We start from the raw sequence: 14,044 nt of genomic DNA on the forward strand, positions 1-14,044 counted from the left end.
GATTGGATGAGAAAAATTAGTGACGTCAGAGGCTTGGCGTATGATATGGAGATCTCGCCAGAGGGAGAAAGGGAGAGACTCTGTGTGTAACCTAATACAGTGTAAATTTAGTGAGAAGAAAAGGGAAAAAAAAAAAATTAAATAACTTTATTTAACCTCAGGACTTGACTGAAGCATGAGAAGTACAAGGCATGGGGCCTACTGAATAAGATGAACTTGGAAGATAGTGAAACTGACGTAATGAAGGCATGGGGCCTTGTGACGAGTGAATTACAAGACTAATTGAAGTGTTGTGAGTCGTGGTGGAACAGTGGTGACAGAGGGAGACACCTGTCATCCAGGAGGTGCCAATATAGGAGGGAGGGAGGAGGGTGGAGGGGAGTGGAATATAGGGGAAATGAAATGAGTGGGAGTGATTTCTATGACTTTTTCTTTTTGGTGAGGGGGAAAAAGCCTTTGGTATATGTATGTACAATTTAGGTGTCGTATTAAGTGAGGCACCTTCCCTATTAAGTACACAAAATGACTGATGTGGTCATGGACTTGGGTTATATAGCTCCAGGCATTTAAATATACATACATGTAACATGCTGAAAACATATGGGTTAAATGTGTTTGCAATAATTATATAGTAACAAGTTAAAATTCTATTATTCTTAAATAAAGGGGTAAACTCAATATGAGAGTTGGTTAACCCATATGACATATTTCATGTTACATTAATATCTAATTCTTGATTCTTATTTAATTTCTTTTATACCCATCAAATTAAGCAAGTGATGCATAAACATATTGTGACATGTTTATTAAGACAGTACATTACACATAAATCACCTAGATTAGATATCAGGGCTTCATTATTAATTTTCAAGCAAAAGAACATTCAAATTGCCTTTTCCATTAAGTATCCCGACGTCCAACACTGCCAACATAATTTCTATCTTCTGCAGTCCTGCTCCTGCACATGTCTGTGCTCTAGTTATTGTTAACTATACAACTAGAAAATACATGTGGTTTAACATCACAAACTCCCCCCTACCAGAAGGCTAGGACGGTGCCTCTCACAGAGGGCTTTGTAGCGTGGAATTTAATGAACCATGCCCTTGGTTCAACTTCGCTGGTGGCAGGATTCGAACCGCCATCCCCTCAACCTTCACCGCAAGTAACGATGCCCTGACCTGCTCAGGCAGCAAGAAAATACGTAAAAAGAAAAAAAAAAAAAATACCTTTCATGACTTAAGATATAAATCTTTTTGATATATGTACACATAAGTAACCTGGACCCAAGGGTGTGTGCATCACAACCTGCCAAAGTTCAGCCCTTTTTCTGAATTCTCATATTTCTGCCTGTGGTGCCCATACCTTTGGCCTGAGTGGTGTGCAAGTGCAATCTGCAGCTGGCCTGATGGCCCTCCACACATGGGTGAGATAGTGGCCCATTTGTAGGTTACAATAGGACCCCAAAACAAAACAAAATTCAAACGGAATATGCTGAATATCCTAAAGTCACTGATTTGGCCCAAACTATGGTTTGGACACATGAAAGAATGAGTGAATAAAGATTACTAAGAGGTGTGGAAGACAAAGGTGGAGTGAACATGAGGGGATGATCAAGGATGAGATGGATGGATGATGTAAAAGGGGTGTTGGGAAAGAGGGGTGTCTGTTAAGGAAAGGAGATTGAAGATAGGGATGAGTGGAGAATGGTTGTGTATGAATGATACTGTGATGCGTGGAAGGCAGGTGGGGTGAAGGAGTATGTGTGAATGATATTTTGACAAATCCTGAAGGGATTTTTACCCATCTCTTTTTCTGCATGAGGGGAGAGGGGTTGCCAATTAAATGAAGCAGCCTTGTTGTGGATGTGTCATGCCACATTCCTTCTGATCCAGGGCAGTGGGCAAGAGTGGATTTATGCCTCTGACTTTGGCTACTTCCCTTGTAAGAGGGAAAAATCCGTTGGTATACGTATGTACAAAAGGTTGCAGTTTAGGGTAAAATCAAACACATGGCAACAATTCTATGAAGGATAGATGCTTTTATTTTTAGCAAAAAAATAAAGTCAAGACTGGAATGGTAGATTTGACTTAGATTTTGTTGAATGCTGCAATGTCTACACTTTGAACCTGAAAATAAAAAATTTATATACATAAATATATACATTAAATAAGAACAAAATAATTATACATAGTTAATTCCCTTTAAGGAGGAAGAAACCTCTTGGTAAACAGATAATAAATATGAGCACTCAACTACTCTTGCACTTAATACCAATATATCACAAAAATACTGATCAAGAAATCATGCAACTCCTAATACATACATAATCCTCCAATTCAGTAATCTTTTCACTGAGGTCATCGATGGAAACCATTTCATCCACTACAGTACACAAAATGGACAATTTCTGGATTCCATAAGCAAGTGGATTTAATTTTGCTGTGGAAGAAATCTTCTATTAATGTTTATACTATTTTTTAGTAAATCACTTGTAACAGTTAAATCTTACAAATAATCATCCCAGGATGATTATTTGTAAGATTTCAATCTAGTTCCAACAGTGAAGCGAATAAAGGTTTTGGTCCAATTCCACTGTCGAGTGGAGGTCAGGAGCTTCTGAGGATTATGATTCCTGGATGTTAGTTAACATCAGGTTGAAGGAAAGTGGCTGACAAATTCAGTTTTGGCTTGATGTCATGAACTTCCCCTCTCAGAGAGAGTCGACTGTGCCTCCTTACAGATAACTTTTTGAAGCAAGGAATTTAATAAAGTATGCCCTTACTGCAAACTTGCTGCCAGGCAGAACTCTTAAGTAACTCCACTCCTGACCTCTACCACAAGCAGTGACACTATCTCACTTGGCCAGTGAGCCACAGAAAAGAAACTAAATAATACTCACCAGCACCCCATACAAGCCCATCCATTTCTATCTTGCGGATTTCATCCTCCATGACCTTCATATCCGTTTCATCATCCCAGGGCTTGCAGTCAAGGAGCACCGAAGATTTTGCAATAGGACCTGGCTTCTTGGCCTTCTTTTCTGCGTACTCTTTCAGTCTTTGTTCCCTTAAACGTGCTGCTTCAGCGTCCTCTTCCTAATATAGATAACGTAGGAAAAAAGGTCAATACTGATGACTAAGTATGTTTTAAGAGAACAATTTCACGAATAAGCAAACATGTCTCTAATCAACCGTCATAGGAATTTTGTTCCCGTATTAAGAAAACTATGACCATGATGTCATGGCGCACCTGTGATGAGGAAGGAGGGTATAAAGTATGCATACTGCAACTCACCAATTAACACTAACCCTTTCAACTCTCAATTTACTTCCAACCCACCTCACCCCTTCCCCTTCTCAGCTGAACCATGGCGTATGACTCCTCACCAAGACTTCACAACAATGTGGAAGTCCTTTTTCAGCCCCACAGCTGACCAGACATATGTATCATCTTCAAGATTTCTCGATAATGTTAGTTCCTGCAGCTGACTAAAGATGTATGTCTCATTTTCAAGACTTGACGACAATATAGAAGTCCTTCTACAGCCCCACAGCTGACTAAAGTCATACATCTTATCCAAGACAACTTGGAAGTCTTTCTACAACTCCTAGACTGAACAACTGTGTATAGCTCGCCACCAAAACTTCATGACAACATGGAAGTGCTTCTCTGAACTGACTGAAGGGAATCAAATGACTCTAAAATAAGTGTGCCCATTGTTGTTCTTTGGCAATCAGTGTAGTGAATTGAAATTACACTGGTATTATCCTCCCCATTTCTCACACTTCCTTATGTAATATGTTTCTTGTTGCTAAATGAAGTGTTATATAGATTAAGGATCATTAATATAATTTTGCATGAATAAGATTTTATAATATTTTTAAAGTTCATGTTTTTTCCTCCTCCCTTCGATTTGATTAAGAACCTTACTTAAACTGTGTCATGCCATTCTTGTTAATTTAGAGAAACATTACTAATTATGACCTGATAGAACCACACAGGTATGATTGTATTCACAACACTATTTAGCTCTACATCCGTACCAACAAAGAAGACATGATCATAGAATCAAACTCCAATAGATTCAACCACCACACAAAAGGCAGTGAACACTGCATACTTCACTTCCCTATACTAACATTCCTAAATAACATATTTCTTTCCTGAATAACCTGTGAGCCTACCTGACCTTTATTGGTTACTTGGGGGTCTCTAGCACGAGAGACCTGGGACAACAGATCGAGTGACTGCGACATATAATCAATCAAAACTAATTATCTGTCAGTGTCTAACCGGTTTCTAAAACATCTAGAGAAATCTCAGACTATTACCTCATCATCAGATCCAAACAAATCCACATCATCATCATCCTCATCCTCTTCCTGTACAGGTTGTGGTGCTTTGCTTGGTGTGGCTTTTGTAGTAGTGGTACTACCACCACATTCCATGGCGGCTAACCGTTTTGTTAAATCAATAACTTGCTGTTCCAAGGTGGATATTGCTGGAATAGAGGATAAATGTCTGAAGATTGATTTGACAATAGGGTGTTCTGAAAACCTAAATAGTAGTAGTGATGGCATCAGTTTAACAGCATTTTTACCCTTTGAAGGGGCCATTGCGCTCGAGAACAAACTTCGTCAATTATGATCGGAATTTCACGAATTTTTAATGTTATATATACTGAGATGCTCAGTACCAATTTTCATATAATTTGGTTGAAAAACAATAAATTAACTTTTTTTTTTTTTTTTTTTTAAATCACAAATGTTCTACTACTCATTTATCCATTGGCTGAACATGCTGAAAAAATACCACAAATGCTCTATAGCAATACCCAAATAAATATTGTACAGTTTTTGGAATTTCCTCTTAGTTTAGGAGAATGTTTTTGTTGAATGTCCATTTTTTTTTTTACATAGAATACAATAAATGGACTTCTATCACAAAAAATGAAAAACGACACAATGAAAAAATTGCAAATTTATTCAGCTTTCAAATGATCTAAACCCCATTAATATCAGCCAAGTAGTTATGGAGGAGATAGAAAAAATGTAGAGAAAAGTGTAGTTTTGAGATATTGAGCTTTGAAGTTCAAAATACATTTCCCTGCATTTTTTATATTTTTCATTTTAATTTTTTTTTCTCTGCGCCAATCTTCATGCATTCTATGTCATTCACATGTTATTATAAAGTACAGCTGGTACCTGGTCCCCCCTTTTATGAAGTATTAGCCGCTCAGAAGGAGAGGGTTTCAGGAGGCACCACCAGTGGCGGATCCAGGATAAAAATTTGAGGGGGGAGGGGGGGGGCTAACCTAAATTCCTTCCTCTGAGTAGTCTGATGTATCAGAAGTCTGAGGTATACTTAACTTAATCATGTTTTTCAGATTTTTCTGTATTTTAGACATATATAATAGAATGTATATTCGTTTTATATTGTTACACGCTTGTGCTAGTCAGTGATAAGGCACTGGCACGCGTATACTCTCGCATAGAGAGAAATTATTGCAGGATCCGTGTGTAGTGTTAGTGCACATGGACTCATGGAAGTAATAAAAAATAAAAGTAGCTTTAAAAAACAGAAATACAAACAAAAACGTGTATGAACTTCTGAACCTGTTAATAAAAGTATCTAAATTACATTAATAACACACAGCATTGTTCATGGGATCTCACACGAACATCAACCTCCTGTTTTTTTGGGCAAATACATTGATTACACTGTCTATTTCAATATTGATTTCATTGTGAACGCCGAGTAGCGCCAAGCCGTTGAGGCGATCTTGACCCATAGTATTCCTTAGGTAGGTCTTCAGTCGCTTCAGGGTTGAAAATGAACGCTCGGCCTCTGCGTTCGAGACTGGGAGAGTGATCAAAACTCAGAGGAGCTTGGCCAGGTTCGGATACATTCGGGTCTGGGTGTGGGCCAGGGCATCTCCAATGGATTCGAACTTTATTGTTGTTGAATACCAACGCTCTGTTTCTGCCTTCACGAGGCTCAAGGTCTAGATGTCAGCCTCATAAACCTTTGCCGCTTCCAGTGCAGCAGCAACATTTCCGTCAGCGCTGCTGAGCAGATTCTTGATCTTGAAGCCAACAGGAATAGTATCATTCCCTAACCAGGTCTGCAGCTCAGTCAATACATGGTCGAGGAATGGGACATATACAGATCTTCGGTAATATTCCTCAGCTGTCTGGAAGGGTAAATTCACTCGCTGCTTTTGGGGCTTGCAAACTCGAGGTGCAGGAATGGTGTCGTGTGATGAACCGATCTCCTGGAGGAGCCCCTCTGCCTTCTTGAAGATGTCCTGGAAGCTGGTCAGTGCACCTTCCCGGGTCTTGTTTAGATGCGTCACCACATCACCAATCGTAGCATACGCTGAGACTAGATTGACCATAGGGGACTGCAGGGCTCGGCTTGGCTCGGCTCCACAGTGTGAGCTAGCACAGACTCAGCGACGGCGAGACCAATCAGAAAGCGCGGCTCTCAGGTTGCTATTAGTAGTAGTCCCGCCGCCGAGTCCGAGTTGCTCTCGTTCTCCAGAAAAACGGCAATAACTGGCAGGAATTCCATAAACACAATGACTGAGTCGTGTCGCTCAACCCATCTAGTAGCGCAGAGGCTGACCAGCTTCTTCCGCTTCATGGACGTGTGGTCTTTTACGAGCTCAGTAAACCTCATCGAGCGCATGTTTGAGGAATAGATGTAGTTATACACCTCGCTGGGAGTCTGGAGAGCGAGCTTTACCTCCTTGGTGTCACAGGCCTTGGTCAAGACGAGGTTGAGACGATGACTGAAACAATGAATCGTCTTTGCGAGCGGGTATTCTCGCACTACCACAGCTGCACACCCGCGAAACTTTCCCATCATGGCACTGGTTCTATCAAAACAGAGGCCACGGCAGTTGCCCATGTTGAGGCCAACACTCTTTACTGTGCTAAGCAGGAGGCGAGCCAGGACTTCTTCCAGTTATGGAAGTCTTGATATCTGACCTTTAAAGGTCAGATATCAAGACTTTCATAATTTTTTGTATTTACAGTTTAATGTACATAAAAAAACATACTGACAGTATTCTATATAATTCCACCATCTACATCTTATCAAATTTGGCAAAAAACAGTTTTGTCTTCATTTCATTGCGTCGTCTGCTATTCGAAACATTCCACCCGTGCGCTTCGTGAAAGGTTCGGGGAATTCCGCGTTCGTGACGTCACAGTTGCCAAACAAACAATATTGTTATTCTGAATATCTAGACTTCGGAAAAGTGGTATGCGAGGCGCAATTAAAAGTGAATTTTCTGAATAAATTCTTCTGTAATAGGTAAAAACTTTATTTGTATGCTTTTAAAAAGTACTTTTTCGATGATTTTTAGTGAATGGTATATCTGTTGATATCTGACCTTTAAGGTTGGCCTTTTGCTGCTATTGCCCATTTCCAGTACTTTGTATTTTTGGTATTGAACTTCATTTCCCATTCTTGGCTCCATGCAAAATTAGTATCTAGATCTTTTTGTAATATTCTACTGTCCTCTTCATTTTTCACTCACAATTTTTGCATCATCTGCAAACATGTTGGCCTAGCTTGTTGTTCCTTCTATCATGTCATTAACATAGACAAGATACATTATTGGTGCAAGCACTGAACCTTGTGGAACTCCACTCATTACTGCTCTCCAGCCTGACATCTTGTCCTGTACTACTGTCCTTGTGTATCTTTCCTTTGAGTCTATAATCCATTCTAGTAGTATGCATCTCAGTCCTCCAACATGGTCCAAATTTGCACATAAGTCGACTGCATGGTACTTTATCAAATGCCTTCTCTATGTCCAGGTACACACAGTCCACCCACCCTTCTCTCTCTCTTGCAGCACATCAATCACTCTTAAATGGTTCGACACACATAACCTTCCAGATTTGAAGCCAAACTGACTCTATTAGAATGTTAATCTTTTCAAGATAATTGGTCCACTAATCTTTCACAATCCTTTCAAATCATTTAACTATTATGCTTGTTAGTGGTGTTTCCTGGTTTCCACCTTTGTGAACTGACATGTTTGCCCTTTTCTAATCAAGTGGTACAATGCAATCTTTTAATGCATTTTCTCCTTATTCCAGTGGTATTCATGAATTCCTCCCAGTTCCTTCAAAGAATTTTCTCAACTCTAAAGTAATCTGCTTTCCTAAAATTGAGTCTCCCTTGCCTGTGTGATTCATTCCTTGGCTCTATTTCCTCATCCTCCACCTAAAATTAAATTGTAACATGGGTCACTTTTTTCTATTGGGCAAAGGTGGTTCAAGGAGCTGATGATGTCTGGCTCTGATTAGTTACAGATCTAATCTTGTGGGAATGTCATCACCTCTTACCCGGGTCACTTTTTTTACCCACTGGCTCATTGTATTCTCCATTGTTGTACTCAACAGGGTATTTCCCCTGGAATCTGCTTTGCTGCTTGCTTCCCATTGCTCCGAGTTGACCTCACCACAATTAAATTCTTCAATAAGGACTATGTTTCTACTTTGTTCACTACACTCCACAAACACTCTTCTGAAAAACCTCACACAAAGAATTTTAGATGGCATCAATTCAGATAGGCCCCACCACAGAACACTTCTTATAACATTGGACATTAGTAAAGCTTTTGATGCTATCCCCCGCCACAACCTAACAAATAAAATATATAACACAGACATGCACAATAACACCAAAAGATGGCTGGCAAATTATCTGGCAGGCAGGAATGCTCATGTGTCATATAATGGCCAATCATCGCACATCAGAAACATTAAGAACGGAGTACCACAGGGCTCAGTTCTATCCCCCACATTATTTAATCTATACATGCATGACTTACCCACACCAGACACCTCAGAAATACAAATCTCTTCCTACGCAGACGACATAACAATCACATGCACACATCGTAACACAGACAAAGCTGCAGAAATAATCCAGCCTTACCTTTACACACTCAACACATGGTTCATCACAGACTCAAAATAGCTCCAACCAAATCTACAGCAACACTTCTCACCAACTGGACAAAAGAACACAAATACATACCTCATCTCTACATCAACAACACTCTAATACCACACACAAACACACCGAAAATTCTTGGTGTAACATACGATACATCCATGTCTTTCAAACAACACCTCACAAACATAAAAAACAAATGCACACCTAGACTTAACACACTTAAGTCAATCACTGGAACAACATTTGGACAAAACAAAGAAACTAATATAACAATATACAAACAATGCATACGCTCAGTGATGAATTATGCGAGTCCTGCATGGGCTCCTAATCTCAGTGAGACACACCACAACACCCTTCAAATCATACAAAACAAAGCCCTAAAAACAATTACAGGCTGCATAAATACAACACCTACAGACCATTTACACCATGAAACAAAAGTCCTCAAAGTCAAGGACCACCTCGACATGAGAGGCACACAAACACTTGCTGCAGCCACCACAAACACATCACACCCGCTACACTACAGAGCAGAACACCCACACACACCAAGAAACATTAAAACTACACCCAAAGACCTTTATTACGCACAGATACTCTCTTCTCTTCCTCCACAACCACCAAATACCAGCCTCCGGAAACATATTCATAATCATATCACTCACCGCTCCATTAACACACTGAAAGACAACACACTGCTGCATGCCAGACCCCCTGATATCCACCCTTCTGAATCCTCTCTCCCACGAAAGGACAGAGTCCACTTGGCCAGACTGCGATGCGGTCACCACCCAGCACTTCTAAGCTACCAGAAGAGGCTGGACGACCGTGTTGTGAACAGCTGCCCAGGATGTAACACTACACCCCATACCATACAACACATAATGGAAGACTGCATTATACACAATCATGCACGCAAACAACACAACATACACTCTATAAAGGATTTGTGGGAAAACCCAGTTTCGGCTGTGGCCTTCCTTGGGGAGACGGGACTGCTCGGACAGACAGTCTAGGGAACGACAACAACAACAACAACAACTTTGTTCAATATTTTTTCTTTTGGAAAAAAGAGCTGTATTCATTAACATTTTTTTATATTAAGTTTCATCCCAAGCCCTTGTTTTGGGGGTGTTCATATGCCACTATGATCTTTTTTAGTGCCCTTTAGTACTGTTCTTTAGGTGAACTGCTTCAGCCCTGCTCTAATTCAGATTTGCTTCTTCTACCTTATGTTACTTCTCACCACCAATATTACTCATCCACTCTTTTTATCTTCTCTGTCTCTTCTCCAGGTGTATCTGTCCTTCCACAACTGTATTTCAAAATCTTTTGGGAGTTTAGTCTCTACTAGACACAATATATCAGGCTTATTTATCCTCAAGATGTCATTTATCTCCAATCTATCCAAAAACAAACCATCAACATCAGCATATGCTATTCTAAGTTTCCTTGTAGTGCTTACTTTGTCTTTAGCTTCCTCTTAGAGTTTCCATGACTTTGTTCATTCCTATTCATTAGCATCTTTCCTAATCCATATATTCTTTAACATTTCTTGTGCTAACTTCCAAGACTTGCTGATTACTTCTTTTGCCATGGCTTGCAATTTGAATCTTATTTTTATTGGACATGCATAATTTGTCTTATACTTCCCTAACCTATACATGCTATCAATCTGGTCTGTTACATCTACACCTTCCTTAGTCATTGACGCAATTTCCCTAATCATTTGCATTTATTTTTCTTGACATCACTTCCACAAGGTATTGTCTTCTTGGCATCCAAAGCATAAGAAACATCTAGACTTGTCTACAACATCTCTGACAAAATTCTTTCTTTTTTATTATAACCTCAACTACTCCTTCCAACCTATCTTTTTCCTGTTGCTCTATGATCTCTTTAAAAGTTACTCTATTCTTCTATTCTCAATTGTTGTTGGCCTATCCTCTTTTTCCTCCACGGTGTTAAGATTTTCTCTCTCATTTATCAAAGTTTCATTTTCCTTCTCTTTCCCTTCTTAATTTATCAATCTCCATGTTTGGAGCCAGGTTTGTTTCCTTTCCCTGCTGAAGTTTTTTTTTTTTTTTTTTTTTTTTTTCAGATCATGTGAGGAAATTCTCTAAATCTTTCCAATTCTGTAAGAATTTCACTTACCCCTATGGCAGAGTATTGAACTTTGAACTTACCTTCTTTTTTCAAATTTATTTTCTGTACTATATTGATTAGTTTTTCTAATGGACTTACCTTTTTGGGTTTGAAGCCTTTAAAATAATTCATTATTAGTATAGACATAGCAATGAAAGACAACTGTTTGCAATGTAAGCAAACTAGAAATCAAATTTGGTCTTGTGTTTTCTATTGTGAGTGACTTTGGAGATGGGCACTATTTTCTTTCCCTTTCTCTTCTCAAAAGTTTAAATTAGTGACATTTTAGGTCTACCATAGCCCTGAGTAGCTTTATTTTCCTCCTATCTCTTCTTCCATTTGCAATTATTTTAATTTGGTTTTGCATGATAGGCAAATCTAGTGCATCAATCACATCACTGTCGTCATGAAAATCACCATTTTCCCTGACTATCCTAAAGTTGGAACCAGCAATGTTTTGTGCTTATTGTGACCCTGAAATAGCATTGTTCCCCCCTGGTCACTCAAAAGGCAATTCGAGGAGCGTCACATTGAGTCGCCGCCATGTTTTTACCTAGTTGCATCTTACAGGAAGGGGAGCTATGTTTGTGGTGTCTCTGTATCTTGCCATACCTAATTTGCTCTTTAATTCTTGTATTGTTTTTGCACAGACTAGTGTTTTGTCTAGTCTGTTCCATACATCCACCACTCTGGGGAAAGCTGGGTTTTTTTTTTTTTTATGTCTCTTCTATAACTCCTTTTTGAGTTTCTTTACACATCATTTTTTGTTTCTCCTGACCCAATTTAATAAGTCATCTCATTCAAATACTTCTACACCTTTCATAATTCTGTAGATGGTCAACAAGTCACTTCTTTCTCTTCTTTGTTCCAGAGTTGTTAGTTTTAATTTTGACAATCTTTCTTTATATATATATGTGTGTGTGTGTATGATACAAGTGTGTGTTTCCATCCATATATTTTACTCAATAGTCCTTACTTACTCTTTCTGAAGGAAGAATTTTCATCCTCAAGCTTGGTTATCCTGTTGAGGACATCAGAACTGACAACCCCAGAGCCTTGGGACCCAGATGAGCTTCCCTGTATGAATGAAAAAGTAACAATAAAATTATAAATTATTAAATAGATGTGACTAAGCACAACCTATACCTAATAACTATAATCAGTGCCATACTGTAATAAAATATACCCCAAGTTAGCACTTTAGATGTGTTGTGGTTAAGAAAATGTGAACATGGCATCAATAATCTTTATATCTGCTACACCCTGTATACATTACATACATATACAAAGTTTTTTTCCCCCATTACAAGAGAGGTAGCCAAAGTCTAAAGGCATAATTCCACTCCTACTCACTCCATTCCCATTAACTACCCCTCCCATCCTCCCTCCCTTTTTTCTTGGCTCCTCCTAGATGATGGGTCATCCCTGCATTTTGCCCATTACCCTGGGTCATAAGCAATGCTGCAAGACACTATATCCACTGCAAGGCCACTTCATTTCATCAGCAACCCCACTCTCCATTCCCTCATGCATAAAAAGAGAAGACAGGAAGAAATCCCTTTGGTTGATTGATTGATTTATGAAATTTTTGGCTCGAAGGCCAGAAATCCCTTTGGGCTGCGTCCAAATATCATTCACACTTAACCACCCCCTAACCCCCCATTCCCCACCACTCCCTTCCATGCATCACAGTATTATCCACACACAACCATTCTCCACCCACCCCTATCTTCTTTCTCCCTTCCTTCCTCAACGGACATCCCCCCTTCTCAATGCCCCTTTTACCACATCCATCCATCTCCTCCTTGGTTGCCCCCGCCTATTCACTCAATCCAACTCTGCTTTCTACTTTTTTTTTTTTATCAAGCTTCTTCACTCATTCCATGTGTCCATACCATCCCAATACTCTTTAATCAACCCTATCTTCCAACTCCTTTTCCATCCCCGCTCTTCTCATTTCTTACTCTATCCAGCCTAGTAACCCCTACCATACTTAAGACATTTAATCTCACAGATTACTCTTCCTCTTTTATGTTCCATGTTTCTGCCCTATACAGTGCTGTCAGCACAATCACCCTACTCTTAGCACCCATTCCCAAACATCTTTCTCATTACACTTTTAAATACCCCAAGGCATTTACTTGCTGCTTTCAATCTACATTCTACCTCCACCCCTCCCTTCCTAGTCACATGCATCCCCAAGTATCTAAAGCTATCACTTCCTCCAGTCTCTCTACCTTCATACTTCTAATTTGCTGCCATCCTCTCCCCTTGTACATCTTATCACCTTGTTTTTACCCATATTTGCCTACAACTTTATCCTTTTGCACACATTCTCTCCTTTGATTCTGCTACAAGAAGTGTTGCCAGCAAACAACAAATGGCTTATCTCCCATTTTTCTCACCCATCACCCTGGGTCAGAAAGAATGCAGCAAAACAGCACATCCACAGCAAGGCCACTTCATTTAACTGATGACAACCCTCCCTCTCTGTCCTTTCATGCAGAAACACTGAAGACAGGTAGAAACCCCCTTGGGTTGTTAAAATATCATTCACACATAACCAAACCACCCATCCCTCACCCACTCCCATACATCACAGTATCATCCATACACCACAATTCTCCGCTCACCCCTACCTTCTGCCTTCTCCCTTCCTCAACAGACATCCCCCTCTTGCTCAATCCCCCTTTCACCCCATCCATCCATTTCATCCTCAGTCACCCCATGTTCATTCCATCTACCTCTCCCTTTCATGCTTCTTTTACTAATTTTTCTTCACTCATTCTTTCCATGTGTCCAAACCATCCCAATATGCTTTCTTCAACCTTCTCTCTTATCTCCTTTTCCACCTCCACTCTCCTCACCCCCTTGTTCCTCACTCTGTCCAACTCTGTAGCCCCTAACATACTTCTCA

At 39.7% G+C, this 14,044-nt stretch overlaps 1 protein-coding gene across 10 annotated transcripts in view; it reads right to left on the bottom strand.

Moving 5' to 3' along the window:
- Positions 1-2,013: 2,013 nt before the first annotated feature.
- The window catches only part of eEF1delta (elongation factor 1-delta), a 33,384-nt gene continuing 21,353 nt past the window's right edge, over positions 2,014-14,044 (bottom strand). For all 10 annotated transcript variants that reach the window (XM_076190711.1, XM_076190716.1, XM_076190712.1 and 7 more), the window contains 5 exons: positions 12,108-12,204; positions 4,332-4,501; positions 2,900-3,095; positions 2,324-2,439; positions 2,014-2,126 (listed from right to left, as the gene is read on the bottom strand). In XM_076190711.1, coding sequence (XP_076046826.1) covers positions 2,088-2,126; positions 2,324-2,439; positions 2,900-3,095; positions 4,332-4,501; positions 12,108-12,204 — 618 coding nt within the window. In that variant the 3' untranslated portion in view covers positions 2,014-2,087. The remainder of the gene's footprint in view (positions 2,127-2,323; positions 2,440-2,899; positions 3,096-4,331; positions 4,502-12,107; positions 12,205-14,044) is intronic.

Source organism: Oratosquilla oratoria, chromosome 9, assembly GCF_046742065.1.
Source record: "Oratosquilla oratoria isolate Oo_2021 chromosome 9, ASM4674206v1, whole genome shotgun sequence".
NCBI classification, from domain to species: Eukaryota; Metazoa; Arthropoda; class Malacostraca; order Stomatopoda; family Squillidae; genus Oratosquilla; species Oratosquilla oratoria.